Source organism: Oncorhynchus mykiss, unplaced genomic scaffold, assembly GCF_057628025.1.
Source record: "Oncorhynchus mykiss isolate SJ-2025 unplaced genomic scaffold, ASM5762802v1 scaffold96, whole genome shotgun sequence".
Taxonomy (NCBI): domain Eukaryota; kingdom Metazoa; phylum Chordata; class Actinopteri; order Salmoniformes; family Salmonidae; genus Oncorhynchus; species Oncorhynchus mykiss.
In genome coordinates, this window is record NW_028322095.1 from 240789 (window position 1) to 257958 (window position 17170).

General features: G+C 40.1%; 1 protein-coding gene across 1 annotated transcript; it reads right to left on the reverse strand.

The window, feature by feature from the left end:
- Positions 1 to 8166: 8166 nt before the first annotated feature.
- LOC110499797 (tetraspanin-8) lies at positions 8167 to 16600 on the reverse strand. The gene is made up of 9 exons (XM_090228658.1): positions 16171 to 16600; positions 12050 to 12115; positions 11661 to 11777; positions 11262 to 11336; positions 10921 to 11016; positions 10520 to 10618; positions 10149 to 10256; positions 9891 to 9974; positions 8167 to 8871 (listed from the first exon to the last, which is right to left on the reverse strand). Exons 1-9 carry the CDS (start codon positions 16228 to 16230, stop codon positions 8743 to 8745), a joined length of 834 nt encoding a protein of 277 aa, XP_090084784.1. The 5' UTR covers positions 16231 to 16600; the 3' UTR covers positions 8167 to 8742.
- Positions 16601 to 17170: the final 570 nt, after the last annotated feature.

The following is a 17170-nucleotide window of genomic DNA, read 5'->3' on the forward strand; positions in this document are numbered from 1 at the left end:
CATCTTTCTTAAGTGGAAGAAGTTTGGGACCACCAAGACTTTTCCTAGAGCTGGTCGCCTGGCCACACTGAGCAATCGGGGGACAAGGGCCTTGGTCACTCAGGACAGAGCTCCAGAGTTCCTCTGTATACCTTCCAGAAGGAAAACCATCTCTGCAGCACTCCACCAATCAGGCCTTTATGTTAGAGTGGCCAGACAGGAGCCACTCCTCAGTAAAAGGCACATGACAGCCCGCTTGGAGTTTGCCAAAAGGCACCTAAAGGACTCATTGACCATGAGAAACAAGTTCTCTGGTCTGACAAAACCAAGATTGAACCCTTTGACCTGAATACCAAGGGTCACATTTGGAGGAAACCTGGCACCATCCCTACGGTGAAGCATGGTGGTGGCAGCATCATTCTGTGGGGATGTTTTTCAACGGCAGGGAATTGGAGATTAGTCAGGAGCGAGGGAAAGATGAACGGAGCAAAGTACAGAGAGATTGTTGATGAAAATCTGCTCCAGAGCACTAAGGACCTCAGCCTGGGGCAAAGGTTCACCTTCCACCAGGACAATGGATATCCTTGTCTCATCGCGCAGTAGCGACTCCTGTGGCGGGCCGGGCGCAGTGCGTGCTAACCAGGTCGCCAGGTGCACAGTGTTTCCTCCGACACATTGGTGCGGCTGGCTTCCGGGTTGGATGCGCGCTGTGTTAAGAAGCAGTGTGGCTTGGTTGGGTTGTGTATGGTGGACGCATGGCTTTCAACCTTCGTCTCTCCCGAGCCCGTAGGGAAGTTGTAGCAATGAGACAAGATAGTAACTACAATTGGATACCACAAAATTGGGGAGTAAAGGGGGTAAAAAATATATGTTTTATTTAAATCAACAACATTAAAAAAATGGCAGCAAGCTTTACACCACTCCAGCCGACGCGTGGTGATCTTAGGCTTGGGTGTGGCTGCTCGGCCATGGAAACCCATTTCATGAAGCTCCGACGACCAGTTCTTGTGCTGACGTTGCTTCCAGAGGAAGTCTGGAACTCGGAGTGAGTGTTGCAACCGAGGACAGATGATTTGTACAGGTTACCCGCTTCAGCACTCGATGGTTCCAATCTGTGAGCTTGTGTGGCCCACCACTTTACGGCAGAGACGTTGTTGCTCCTAGACGCTAATAACAGCACTTACAGTTGACCAGAGGAGCTCTAGCAGAGCACACATTTGACGAACTGACTTGTTGGAAAGTCGGCATCCCATAACGGTGCCACGTAGAAAGTCACTGAGCTCTTCAGTAAGAACATTCTACTGCCAATGTTTGTCTATGGAGATTCCATGGCTGTGTGCTCATACACCTATCAGCAAAGGGTGTGGCTGAAATAGCTGAATCCACTAATTTGACGGGGTGTCCACATAATTTTGTATTTATAGGTTAGCTCTGAGAGCTGTCTAGTTGTAAAGACATGTTGGTTTTGAAAGGCTGACTCTAAACACTGACTGGCTCTGGAAGCTGGTTGGCTGTGGAGCTTGGTTGGACTGGAGGCTCCATTGCTCTGCGGTCAATTTTCAACAAGGGTTGCTTTTGTATGCGTTGACAAACATGGGCTCTTGGGCATGCCCATGACCGACACCTATGGGAGAGTGAGCGTCGCCATTCCTGCCATGCTCTATGGCAGGTGAGGAAACCTCTGTTATAGCCAAGGGCACTGGGACAGCTTTAAGAGCTGCAACATGTTGGTTACTGTTACACTCTGTGCAGCATGCTGGCTTGTTGAAGCGCAGCATCTAAAGCAAATTGAGTTGTCCTTTAGACAACGTTTACATTCTTCCAGAGGCTTTTGTCTGAATCCTCTACAGCTCTTGAGATGGTGTGGTACTTGTGGATAGGGCACCCTGTGTCTGCGTCCTCAACTGGATGTTGCTGGTAGGCAGGTTTACCAGCCTCTGTTTAGTGTGCTGAGATGGGATTACTTACTTGGAGTCCCTCTGGTCTTGTCATGGATGTACTTGAGGTTGAAAGGGTAAAGCTGGGGTCGTTCCTCACGTTTGTCTCATTGAGGATGAAAAAGGACAAGTGAAAGGGGGAGAAAGGCCACACGGTGTCGCTGTTTGCAACTCAGTCTGTGACACCCATTTCTCTTGAAGACTGGAGGGTAGCTTCTCTACAATGGGAATGATTCCACGTGCTGTATTTTCAGTTGTATTTATACTTTTTAACAATCCCCATTAGTTCCTGTCAAGGCAGTAGCTTCTCTTCCTGGGGTTTATTATGGATCCCTATTAGTTCCTGCTAAGGCAGCAACTACCCTTCCTGGGGTATATTATGGATCACTATTGGTTCCTGCCAAGGAATCAGCTACTCTTCCTGGGGTTTATTATGGATCCCTATTGGTTCCTCCCAAGGCAGCAGCTACTCTTTCTGGGGTTTATTACGGATCCCCCTTAGTTCCTGCTAAGGCAGTCAGCCCTCCAAAACCAACAAGTCTTTAAACCAGACAGCTCTCAGAGCTGAACTATATGTACAAAAGTATTTGTATTCGGCTATGTCAGTCACACACATTGCTGACAGGTGTATAAAATTAGGCACACAGCTATGCAATCTCCATAGACAAACATTGACAGTAGAAAGGCCTTACTGAAGAGTTTAGAGACTTTCAACGTGGCACAATCATAGGATGCCACCTTTCCAACAAGTCAGATCATCAAATATTGAAACAATCTTGAAGCATAGATTCTGATTGGTCAGACCAACATTGAACAGTCCTTACCACGGGTACTTCCTGTTTAAATTTCTGCCTATAGGATGGGAGGAGCAAAATGGAGGCATGATCTGATTTTCTGAAAGGAGGGTGGGGGAGGGCCTTGTAGCCATCCCAGAAGGGGGAGAAACAATGGTCCAGAGTTCTCGATGCCCGAGTAGCACAGGAGATGTGTTGATAGAACATCGGTAGCATACTCCTCAGATGTATGTTATTAAAGTCCCCAGCTACAATAAATGCAGCCTCCGGATATGCGGTTTCCAGTTTGTGTAGTCCAGTGTATTACTTTGTGCCCCTTCAGAGTTTTGGGTGCATGACGCCCCTGCTAGGGAGAAGGTTTTTGTAAAGTTACCCGTAATGTTACCCTAATGTTTGAGTGTCCAGTTTTCCGTTGGTTAGGGGGACCTTCTATCTGTATGTTAGGTTCTAAGTTCTGGTGCAAATCCAGTCAGACACCAAAGGAAGCTCAGACTAGATTTATTCCACCCAAAACTGGATGCTGCTACTGCAAGCACACATAGAATTCACTCAAGCATATATATATATATATATATATATATATATATATATATATATATACCTTTCAATTAGGAGTCACCTCCTTGTATGTCTGGAATACAATCAGTCTCTGTTGTTGGGCAGGAACTGAGTCAGGTCCCCCTATTGGTGTAATCGTGGCCCAGCCTGAGTGCAGGACCTTTGTGGGCAGGGAGGTGTGTGTGAGAGAGAAAAGGCTATAGTTGAAGGGTTGATGGGATGTGCCACTCTAGCCTCCCTCGTAGAAGTTTCTTCTCTTCAACTTTGTCCTCACTTCGATGTGGAAGTCTCTTCCGGCCCTAGTTCCACCGAAACTCGCATGATCTTACCAGGAACTGAGACTCGCCTGTGGTTCTTTACCTACTTCCTTAGAAATATTAATATGCAGAAATAACATATCTGGCCATACAGAGACATTCTGGACTTCCCTTTGTCTCTCCAGCTCCAACATCCTAACCAATAACAAATTATTACTACTAATAAGCACTTTTTGTGATTATAAACAGACTCATTATGCATCTAAAACTGGCTCAAGTCAAATAGTTTCCAATAATCCTCCTTCTGGAACGTTCCACACCACCTATAAAGCATAATGACTTGAGCAGACTGAATATTTCTGGGATCTTTTATTTCAGCTCATGAAACATGTGATCAACACTTTACATGTTGCGTTTATATTTTAAAAATAATAATAATTCAGTGGACAATATTTATGTTTAATGGACGTGGCAAGAACATCCATGTGTCCAGTGTTGTAAGGGTTAGGAGAATATTCCATCAACGTCCCAACAAACATACACAGAACATGGCTGCTATGTTCTCAGAAAACAAGATTAAGTAAAGGAGAGCCGTACGCTCTATTAGCTCAGATGCAAAAATATTTATGTCCAACATAAGATATTCATGTTCTAGACACGTTTCAAGAACATTTCTGTGTATCAGTTGTCAGGACGTCGCCTGATGGAACAAAACAAATGGAAATGGTTTCATTACACGTCAAGACTTGTGTTGTCATGCCAATCAAGGCCCTGATTGGTGAACCACTGATCCATTCATAGCTATTTTTTTTGTTGGCAAGGGATACTCACACAGAATGCTTTTAACATAACATAATCAAATGAGATATTTTACTACATTGTGCATGTTAGTTTATACAATAATTATTATTCTACAGTTCTCACCTGTGATTTGAACTCATAACCTCTTGTTTCACGGTATGTCTAGCTTCCTGCTACACTACCATGTCTATATCATGTACTGATTCATCTGACCATTATCATCATTGATTTGATTGACTTATTTCATCCATTTAAGGGCTTTCAGAACAGTTGTCTGATGTTGGTGGTGCATGTTAACCTGTTTTAATTGATACTCTTGAATCCCTTTTTCTTGAGTGTACTTTTAACAGAGGTATCAAGTTGTTTCAGATCTACAACAAGTGCCTGGTGAGTAGGGGGTAGGGTTTGTTTCTGGACAGGACAGGGCCTAACTATAGTGGCCCAATGAGCACATGTCCTAGCGATATCCCTTATTGGGACAGTGGGGAAGGTGTTTGTCATTGGTCTTTGGTCTTGTGTTCAAGACCCACTTAACAAAAATATGTTAATGTCATTATTTTGGCATCAGTTACAACAGACCTATCTGATCCAATTTAAAATTAGTTTGTCATCAAACGATAGGAATATGTACGTTTTCCTCTTGAGCACGAATTATAATTGCCCACATTTCTACTAACTCATAAATGGTCAGTATTTATTCATTCTACATAGCTGAGCATCTCAAAAATAACTCCATGGTCATTTTGAAATCTACACCACATATATAATGCACAACAAACGTGCCATTGACAAACTCATTTTGAATTAGATCAGATAAGTGTTTAACTGCTGCCAAATAATGACATTAACATATATTGGTACTAATGTGAGTGTAGGGTGACTCCCCTAGAGAGTATTGAACCCAGGACAACAGCACCAATACCAAACCCTAACCACTGTCCAATAACAGCTATCACTAGGGCATGTGCTTATTGGGCCAGTATAGTTAGGCTCTGTCCAATAGAAACCCTACCTCCTCCTCCCTAGGAGGATATGAAAGAACTGTAAGGTGATATGCAGAGCCGTTTGCACACTCTTGCCTGCATCTAGCTGATCTAAGATGTAATCATTAGTCCAACAGTTGCAAATGTGAGTTTCTATTGGACAAATTCAGGTATGTTTATTTCTGTTTCATTCCGTTTGCTTCCGTTTAAGGTTTTTCTTTTAACAGAATCGGAGGAATGAACACACACCTGATCACACGCAAACACAATTCACTTTCATAGCAGACACATAAAAACAGCCTGAACACTTTGCTCGTTGTATATAGAATTCCTTCTTGCAATTACCAACTCGCTCTCATCCTCTCACCTTTTCCATTCGCTTGTGGACTTTAGTGCACAACACATCAGCTGTCTGTAACCAGGAGAAAAAACCTTTACAAGCCAAACCTTCATATCATGACCGCTAACCACTACACACAGCCTACAGTGGCAAACATTCATTAAACCAAGAGCTTATCTTGACTTGAATGAGTTCCAGAGTTGGATAGCCATAGCCAACTAAGTAACATAGCATCCTTCTCTGTTTGAGCCAGGCATTTGAATAGGCTAAACTAGCTAGCTGCATTCCCTAGCTAAGTGAAAGTGAAGAAAAGAATACAACCAAACATAGCTATCTCTCTCTCTCTCTTTCTCTCTCTGTCTTGCTTCTCCTTAATTTTGGAAGAAATGAATTTGTTCAACTATTGTCTTTTTCTCTCATTGAGTCATCTACTCACCACATGTTATGCACTGCAGTGCTAGCTAGCTGTAGCTTATTCTTCCAGTACTATATTCATTCTCTGATCTTCTAATTGGGTGGACAACGTCAGTTCATCTTGCAAGGGCTCTGACGTTGTCACAATTTCTGTGTAAGTCTATGGAAGCGGTTAAGAACCATGAGTTCTCTAGGTTTTGTATTAAAGTCAATGTACCCAGAGGAGGATAGAAGCTAGCTGTCCTCTAGCTTCACCATGGTGCTACCCTACAGACTGCTGCTGAGGCTACTGTAGACCTTTAGTGCAAAACAGTGTGTTTTAATCATTTATTTGCTGACCTGAATATATATCGTATAGTTTTATAAAAAAATATAACTTTTTAAATGTTTCCCTATTTGTATTTTTCAGAAATGCACTGAGGCGGATGGTCCTCCCCTTCCTCCTCTGAGGAGCCTCCACTGATGAATACAACTCTAATCTGCTGTCGACATCAGGATACAAATTCAGACCACTATTAGCTCCAAAAGGGGTTACAGCTTGGACTGCGTGCGGACAGTGAATTCAGAGCTATTCGGTGGCTAGCTACACTACAAACATAATTTTACCAGGTTCCAGTGAAGCAATGATAATAACAGTCCACAACAACATACCCAAGAGTTTCCTGGTTAGCAAGGGGAAGTCAGTGTTTCATTTCATTGTGTATTAGAAACACACTTTGAGATCGTTGTGAGGGGATTTCCACTGTGTCTGAATGGGGATTTGGGCTTCCAGGGAAAATGTTGTTCGATGTTGCAAAAGTAACTAAGTGAGGCGGAACTTAGCGAAGGGTCAAATATGTGAGGCTTATTTGATCTAATAGTTCCGTAATGTTTAGGCTGTTACAAATGTACTGATATAAGTGGATGCAGGTTACATTCTGGCAACTTTGAGAAAAATCACATAGTTGTGTATCTGCCCTCACATTGGCTAGAATGTTACAACCTGATCTCGCCTGCCTTCGATCATTAAGGAGATGTATTTCCATTGTTAGAGCGGTCACTATCTAGTCAATATAATAGATAAACATTGGTCTGGTGCTGTGTTTACGTATGCATGCTATTAACGTGGAAAAGAGGCCCGGTGCAGGATCTGATAGGGCCAAGTAGTGGAATAGTGGGGAGGTTTTAGTGGGTGTAGGATCTGATAGGGCCAAGTAGTGGAATAGTGGGGAGGTTTTAATGGGTGCAGGATCTGATAGGGCCAAGTAGTGGAATAGTGATGAGGTTTTAATTTGTGTTGAATCTGATAGGGCCAAGTAGTGGAATAGTGGGGAGGTTTTAATGGGTGTAGGATCTGATAGGGCCAAGTAGTGGAATAGTGGGGAGGTTTTAATGGGTGTAGGATCTGATAGGGCCAAGTAGTGGAATAGTGGGGAGGTTTTAATGGGTATAGGATCTGATAGGGCCAAGTAGTGGAATAGTGGGGAGGTTTTAATGGGTATAGGATCTGATAGTGCCAAGTAGTGGAATAGTGGGGAGGTTTTAATGGGTGTAGGATCTGATAGGGCCAAGTAGTGGAATAGTGGGGAGGTTTTAGTGGGTGTAGGATCAGATAGAGTCAAGTAGTGGAATAGTGGGGAGGTTTTAATGGGTGTAGGATCTGATAGGGCCAAGTAGTGGAATAGTGGGGAGGTTTTAATGGGTGTAAGATCTGATAGGGCCAAGTAGTGGAATAGTGGTGAGGTTTTAATGGGTGTAAGATCTGATAGGGCCAAATAGTGGAATAGTGGGGAGGTTTTAATGGGTGTTGCATCTGATAGGGCCAAGTAGTGGAATAGTGGGGAGGTTTTAATGGGTGCAGAATCTGATAGGGCCAAGTAGTGGAATAGTGGTGAGGTTTTAATGGGTGTAGGCTCTGATAGGGCCAAGTAGGGTGAAAAGAGGAAGAGAGAGGAGAATGAGAGGAGAGAGCAAGTGGAAAAGAGGAGGAGAGCAGAGAGGAAGAGAGAGGAGGATGAGAGGAGAGAGCAGGAGGAAAAGAGGAAGGCAGAAAATAAAATAAGGATGGGGAGAGGACAAAAGTCATTGGAAGAAATGGTTGTCGAATAAAGAAGGACCATAATGTTAAAAGATGCTTGTCCCTTTATTCAAGACACTGTAACCAACACTGAGGCACTTCAACGGTTAAATGGTTACCAATTATTTACAACAGAAAAACAAACCACATGTTTTACAGAACCTTTGACAGCCAATAAGAAGACTCTTGCTGGCAGTCAGATGGATAATCAGTTGAACAGTAATACTTTGGACAACACAGTAGAGATGTCTAATGTCTAATAATGTCCCGAGTTGTCCTTTCATGTGTGTTATGAGTATGTACATAATATGAGTGCATTGCTAACCTGATCCCAGATCTGTTTGTGGTCTTGCCAATGCCAACGGTCGTTCTGCCCCTGAACAAGGCAGTTTAACCCACTATTCCCCGGTAGGCCGTCATTGTAAATAAGAATTTGTTCCTAACTGACTTGCCAAGCTAAATAAAGGCCATCGTGCCAGTCTGTCATTGCCAAGTCAACTCTTTGTCACCCATTGTCATGTTTGGCTTGACACAAATGAGTGACAGGAGTTGTCATGATGGCACAAACAGACTGGCACTCAGACTAGTGCATTGAGTCTCCTTCATAAGAGGACTATTTCATGTCAGACACTCTCTGCTGTGTCACACAGCTCTCTGTATCGAGGTGGTTGAGAGGTGAAGATCACAGGTGGCACATCAACCTTTCTTCTCATCTGGCAGAGTATTGTGATGGCCAGGGCAACTCCAACATCCTGAGGACCAGACACACAGTAACGGTTCAGTCAGGATTGACGGAGCAGGTGACCAGACGCTGAGTGTGATAGATGATGGTTCAATCTAATAGGCCTACACTCAAAAGGTACGGTGAAAATCACTATGGTACAGTGTTGGGGTGTGATAGAAAAATGACATATTTACCTGATTTGTTAATTATTAATAGTTTGCAATTCATGTTTAATAGATAGAAGGATATTTCTGTCCTGTTAGTGTCTATGTTTTTTTGGTCTCCACTCTAATTCCCTGCAGCTAATCTGGTCATCAGAGATGATTTGAGCTGACAAATTAGTTAAAGACTGCATTACATAGTAAACATGTGATGGGTGTAACCAAGAGAGGAGTTTAGAACAATTCCTCATTGTCTCTAAATCATTCTTCCATCTGGGAAACTAAGCCAGGGTGGGGTTAAGACAACAACCCAAGTGCAGATAACGACAGGATGAAGCCAGTGGTTTATGATGCTCCTTGGTCTGCATGAGGGGGGGGTTGAATCAACCATGACTGAGCATTGTTAGTGTCAGCTATATACAGTACTCTGCATTTGTGTAAAGGTTAGGTTACTGGGTCCAACACTCAAGGGGGGGGAGAGGGGTCAACCATCCTCAATGTTGCAATAATTAATCAATATTAAATAAAGATGATTGTTTGAAGAAATGACCAAGTCTGTCTCAGTACTGAACTTCCATGACAGGGGTCAAATCATCCATCCTTCAGTTAGCATCCTGACTTTCAGATGTTTTAATTGTTCTTGTTTACTTGTATGTACTGTGTACTGCAATTCAGCTTTTAGCTGCCACATCGGTAATAATTATAATGAACAAATACTACTAAAGTTTTCAATTCGGGTAGTCAATTGAATTTCATTTCCTGAATTGAAAAATCCACTAAGGACAATTTTTGGGGAATTGAATTTCAATTGATTTGATTGAAAAAACTGAATGGACCCCAACCCTGAAATGGTTAAATAGTACAGACATAGATATGAAATACATACCCATAATGCGTTAAGTGCTGCTAATGTTCCTATCATCAGGCTGATTGCATAGCCCATGAAAGGGATCAGGATGGGAAGACATGGCTGAAAATTACAAATTTAGAGTTTATCATTTTGTGAGAAAAACAAGAGTACATGTGTCCGTATTAAATCAGAACAAATATCACTTTATTGTATCAAAGAGTACTGTAAATCATCTTTGTATATCAAACTAGAATTATGGCATTGTAATCGTGTAGTGGAATGACATGATTTTACCTCTTTATATACCAGCATGTGTTCATCCATTAATCCCTTGTGGTCATCATCAGACATATCACTGTTCGGATAGTGAATAACAAATCTTGTATTGTTACCACGAGCAACCTGAAATAGAATGTGACATGGGCTCGTAAAAATATATCAATTGATCTTACCGAAAGACATAACAGATTTATTTAACACAGACTGACACACTGAATCCTCCTCAGCATACACATAACAACAACAACAACAACAACAACAACAACATCAACAACAGCATCAAGTTAACTTATTTAACACAGACTGACACACTGAATCCTCCTCAGCATACACACAACAACATCAACAACAGCATCAAGTTAACTTATTTAACACAGCAGACTCACACATTTAAAGTCTGTTGAGTCCTCATCAGAACAGAGACAGGAGAGGGGGATGTCTGTGCCCCAGTCTTGGTAGCCTTGTACGAGCCCACAGCATTTTAACTGAAAGTGAAGGAAACAGAACAACAGACACTTTAAAAACACTTAATTGATTTCCAGAACTATAAGGCCTTGAAGCCTACTCCATGGAGACATCTCCAATGAAAGTAATTTTAGTCCAGGACTAGGTTTACATCATCTGTGTCCGGAAAACACATTGCAGACACTTTGTATCCAAAACAACCCCAACCCCACAGCCCTAAGGACTCACCCATGGAAAAACACACCTAATTACAAAGGTGGAAGCATACACCCTGTCCTGGATTGGCCGAGACCCTAAGAAGTACTCAATGAAGGTGACTTACGTTAGCTTGAAAGTAGTACATCTGTTCTATATCGTTTTGTTTGGCTCCACTGAGAGGCATCATGGCTAGGTCTTCCTTTCTGCTTAACTCCTCCATCTTGAAATGAATGAGGTTTACATTGACTGTTACATTCACAGCTAAAACCTATACAGTAATCATCTACGACTTTGATGGGAACAGACTGAATTATCAAGAGTCAGATATATTCCACCATCATGCTTTATACTATAACATTTATGTTACATTTAACTCTAATATATTTTCACCGGAACAGCAAACAAACATTGGCTCAAGGTTGAATTCAAAGGGTAGGTAAGATACATAGAAGCTGTAGACTGTACCTCGTGTTTGGCTTGATATCCTTTCACACAATTCACAAACAGGTATAGGCTGGCCAGTGACATACCTACAGAAAACTACACACACATATTGGGGTTTGTCAAGCAAAATCAATACTTAAAGGTTCATTCAAATCAAAAATCACTTCAAACCATATCACACTTTCTGGGAAACATGTTAGAAACAGGTCATGAGGAAAATGGTTGATTGGTTTCAGTTGAGTTCTAAGGCATGCCATGACTTGTCAGAAAGGAACCGTTTTGCACGTCGGTAGACACTAACCTGGTCCCAGATCTGTTTGTGTTCTATAGCCAACCCCTATGGTCATTGTCCAAGATCACACCAACAGATCTGGGACCAGGGCATCTACCACTTAAGGGTACAGGTCTTGGCAAGCTTACCAGAATCACAGCCCACTTCTTCTCCTTGCGAGCTCCATAGACCCCAAAGATTGAAAGGGCCAGGGTTGCTGCGTCTAGGACATACAGAACTGCTATCCCTGGCAGCATCTTGTCTATCTGTGAGTAGGAAGACAAGTCAAATTCATGAAATGGCAATTCTGGGTTTATAATCATAATATTACAATGATACTGATGGATTCTAGCCTGGTCTCAGATCTGTTTATGCTGTATAACCAACTCCTATGGTTGTTGTCATGCTAAACACTGTAGGAGTTAGAAAGACAGCACAAACAGATCTGGGACCAGGCTAGATGGACACAGAATTAGTATAACTAAATGTGTATGACATAATAAGGAAATGTAATAGGAGCTATAAAAATAACAATTACTTCTTCTGATTGGTGGAAGTGCCCATGTCCAAATAACGTGATGGCCAGCAAGAGGGTGCTGATGATCTGAAGAGAATACAACACATGATACAATCATTACAATGTACAGGGTATTATACTGAGAATTCTACTGATAATGCACAGTAAAGGTTGATACAGTCATTACAATGTACAGGGTATTATACTGGGAATTCTACTGATAATGCACAGTAAAGGTTGATACAATCATTACAATGTACAGGGTATTATACTGGGAATTCTACTGATAATACACAGTAAAGGTTGATACAATCATTACAATGTACAGGGTATTATACTGAGAATTCTACTGATAATGCACAGTAAAGGTTGATACAATCATTACAATGTACAGGGTATTATACTGAGAATTCTACTGATAATACACAGTAAAGGTTGATACAATCATTACAATGTACAGGGTATTATACTGAGAATTCTACTGATAATGCACAGTAAAGGTTGATACAATCATTACAATGTACAGGGTATTATACTGGGAATTCTACTGATAATACACAGTAAAGGTTGATACAATCATTACAATGTACAGGGTATTATACTGAGAATTATACTGATAATGCACAGTAAAGGTTGATACAATCATTACAATGTACAGGGTATTATACTGGGAATTCTACTGATAATGCACAGTAAAGGTTGATACAATCATTACAATGTACAGGGTATTATACTGGGAATTCTACTGATAATGCACAGTAAAGGTTGATACAATCATTACAATGTACAGGGTATTATACTGGGAATTCTACTGATAATGCACAGTAAAGGTTGATACAATCATTACAATGTACAGGGTATTATACTGGGAATTCTACTGATAATACACAGTAAAGGTTGATACAATCATTACAATGTACAGGGTATTATACTGAGAATTCTACTGATAATGCACAGTAAAGGTTGATACAATCATTACAATGTACAGGGTATTATACTGAGAATTCTACTGATAATACACAGTAAAGGTTGATACAATCATTACAATGTACAGGGTATTATACTGAGAATTCTACTGATAATGCACAGTAAAGGTTGATACAATCATTACAATGTACAGGGTATTATACTGGGAATTCTACTGATAATACACAGTAAAGGTTGATACAATCATTACAATGTACAGGGTATTATACTGAGAATTCTACTGATAATGCACAGTAAAGGTTGATACAATCATTACAATGTACAGGGTATTATACTGGGAATTCTACTGATAATGCACAGTAAAGGTTGATACAATCATTACAATGTACAGGGTATTATACTGGGAATTCTACTGATAATGCACAGTGAAGGTTGATACAATCATTACAATGTACAGGGTATTATACTGGGAATTCTACTGATAATGCACAGTAAAGGTTGATACAATCATTACAATGTACAGGGTATTATACTGGGAATTCTACTGATAATACACAGTAAAGGTTGATACAATCATTACAATGTACAGGGTATTATACTGAGAATTCTACTGATAATGCACAGTAAAGGTTGATACAATCATTACAATGTACAGGGTATTATACTGAGAATTCTACTGATAATACACAGTAAAGGTTGATACAATCATTACAATGTACAGGGTATTATACTGAGAATTCTACTGATAATGCACAGTAAAGGTTGATACAATCATTACAATGTACAGGGTATTATACTGGGAATTCTACTGATAATACACAGTAAAGGTTGATACAATCATTACAATGTACAGGGTATTATACTGAGAATTCTACTGATAATGCACAGTAAAGGTTGATACAATCATTACAATGTACAGGGTATTATACTGGGAATTCTACTGATAATGCACAGTAAAGGTTGATACAATCATTACAATGTACAGGGTATTATACTGGGAATTCTACTGATAATGCACAGTAAAGGTTGATACAATCATTACAATGTACAGGGTATTATACTGGGAATTCTACTGATAATGCACAGTAAAGGTTGATACAATCATTACAATGTACAGGGTATTATACTGGGAATTCTACTGATAATACACAGTAAAGGTTGATACAATCATTACAATGTACAGGGTATTATACTGAGAATTCTACTGATAATGCACAGTAAAGGTTGATACAATCATTACAATGTACAGGGTATTATACTGAGAATTCTACTGATAATACACAGTAAAGGTTGATACAATCATTACAATGTACAGGGTATTATACTGAGAATTCTACTGATAATGCACAGTAAAGGTTGATACAATCATTACAATGTACAGGGTATTATACTGGGAATTCTACTGATAATACACAGTAAAGGTTGATACAATCATTACAATGTACAGGGTATTATACTGAGAATTCTACTGATAATGCACAGTAAAGGTTGATACAATCATTACAATGTACAGGGTATTATACTGGGAATTCTACTGATAATGCACAGTAAAGGTTGATACAATCATTACAATGTACAGGGTATTATACTGGGAATTCTACTGATAATGCACAGTAAAGGTTGATACAATCATTACAATGTACAGGGTATTATACTGGGAATTCTACTGATAATGCACAGTAAAGGTTGATACAGTCATTACAATGTACAGGGTATTATACTGGGAATTCTACTGATAATGCACAGTAAAGGTTATACAGTCATTACAATGTACAGGGTATTATACTGAGAATTCTACTGATAATGCACAGTAAAGGTTGATACAGTCATTACAATGTACAGGGTATTATACTGAGAATTCTACTGATAATGCACAGTAAAGGTTGATACAGTCATTACAATGTACAGGGTATTATTCTGAGAATTCTACTGATAATGCACAGTAAATGTTGATACAATCATTACAATGTACAGGGTATTATACTGAGAATTCTACTGATAATGCACAGTAAAGGTTGATACAATCATTACAATGTACAGGGTATTATACTGGGAATTCTACTGATAATGCACAGTAAAGGTTGATACAATCAGTACAATGTACAGGGTATTATACTGGGAATTCAACTGATAATGCACAGTAAAGGTTGATACAATCATTACAATGTACAGGGTATTATACTGGGAATTCTACTGATAATGCACAGTAAAGGTTGATACAGTCATTACAATGTACAGGGTATTATTCTGAGAATTCTACTGATAATGCACAGTAAAGGTTGATACAGTCATTACAATGTACAGGGTATTATACTGAGAATTCTACTGATAATGCACAGTAAAGGTTGATACAGTCATTACAATGTACAGGGTATTATTCTGAGAATTCTACTGATAATGCACAGTAAAGGTTGATACAGTCATTACAATGTACAGGGTATTATACTGGGAATTCTACTGATAATGCACAGTAAATGTAGTTACAATCTTTACAATGTACAGGGTATTATACTGGGAATTCTACTGATAATACACAGTAAATGTAGATACAATCATTACAATGTACAGGGTATTATTCTGAGAATTCTACTCATGCTTCATCATGAGTCATGAGGGATGGAATTATTTACAGGGTTTGTGAGCAGAGGGTTAATGAGTTTACAATATATTTCATATGTATCATTTATAAATAGCCTATAAATGATGACATGAATAGCTGAAATGTTAATTTAGTTGGCTGTTTACTAATCAAATATACTTACAAACCCTTTGTGGTATGCCGTGTGTCTGAGTTAATAAACATGACATAACTTTATAACATACTGCAGTTTAAGTAGAATATGCTGAGACAATAAATAAATATGTTGAACACATCCCCCACAAGCCACACCTAAAAAAACGGATTCCAGTGAAAGTTTAAACATGACAGCTGATATCAAAGGGTAACTACGTAGGCTACAACATCTATTTTGTTTTACTTCTTTGTTCAGTACTACACTAGAGGAGAACAATCGGCCAATATATTTTAATGTAAGCAGCACCGCTCATTGCTTGGGCACCCCACCGCGCGCATAACAACAACAAGCGCTGCAATAAATGTAGGAAGGAAAGTAATATAACTAAACTTGTCTACACGGTCATAAAGTGGCCGATAAAAAAAAAACGAATTCATCAACTCGAATGAAATAAGGCCAATAGACTGGAAGATTACTTACCCCTATCAAGACACACACACAAATGAACGCCCGTTTTACCCAGATATTAATTCTTCCCATTTTAATATTTGGTTATGATACAAACAACAGCTTAGATAAATTGTTCACTTCAGAGAGGGGCTAAATTAAATCCAGAAAATGGATCGTCCGATTTCTTTAACCGGTTTTTCTTCTCAGCGTGAGTTTGTTGACATTGCATAACGACTCAAACTGAATTATTCCGCTGCTCTATGTTCGCTACATACTTCGGAGAATAAACGAAGGTCCATGGGTGTGGCGTGTCGTTTTGACGGAGCAAGGACTTTGATGTTGACATACTGCTGAATGGTGTTTGGTTACATGGGGGGGACTAGCCCACATGAACGCAACCTCCCATGTTATGTTGGACAGTGCACGATGGCTAGAGAGCAGGCAGGCTAAAAGGAACTATATGGTCAATCTGCTGTCTGCGTTGGCCTTGCAGCATTTATGGTGATAGGGCCTCTACTTCTTACGCTTTGCGGAGCAGCGCAGAACTGTTAACGTTTTGATCCCTGCGCGACAGAAATGAAGCGCCCCGCACTCTTGGCCTCACACGCCAGCAGTGAACATTGCAGGAAAACATAACGCTGTGCTGCATTTCTCAACGCTTTCTTTCATGTGCTGTGGTCTCCTGACGTCAAATAATCAACACTTCTTCATATTGATTCAATGGATTGTGGTCAGTTAACCAATGGAATATGGTGTCAATATTATAAAAAAATAAATATATATTAGCAAATACAAATTACAAGTGCTATAAACTATGATGATTTTCCATGAAGAAACGTTCAGTTTCTGCAAGCGTTCGAGGCCAAGGCTTAATTTCGGTAGCGCAGGAATCAACCCTCCGAGACTTGTCAAGGATCAAATCAAATCAAAGTTTATTTGTCACGTGCGTCGAATACAACAGGTGAAATGCCTTACAGTGAAATGCTTACTTACCGGCTCTAACCAATAGTGCAAAAAAGGTACGTAATAG

Coding starts and splice junctions, on each gene's coding strand:
- LOC110499797 (XM_090228658.1), bottom strand. CDS start 16,230: ATGGGAAGAATTAATATCTGGGTAAAACGGGCGTTCATTTGTGTGTGT. Junction 12,116..16,170: donor GTGTGTGTGTCTTGATAGGG/GTAAGTAATCTT, acceptor TATTCTCTTCAG/ATCATCAGCACCCTCTTGCT. Junction 11,017..11,261: donor GATATCAAGCCAAACACGAG/GTACAGTCTACA, acceptor ATTCATTTCAAG/ATGGAGGAGTTAAGCAGAAA.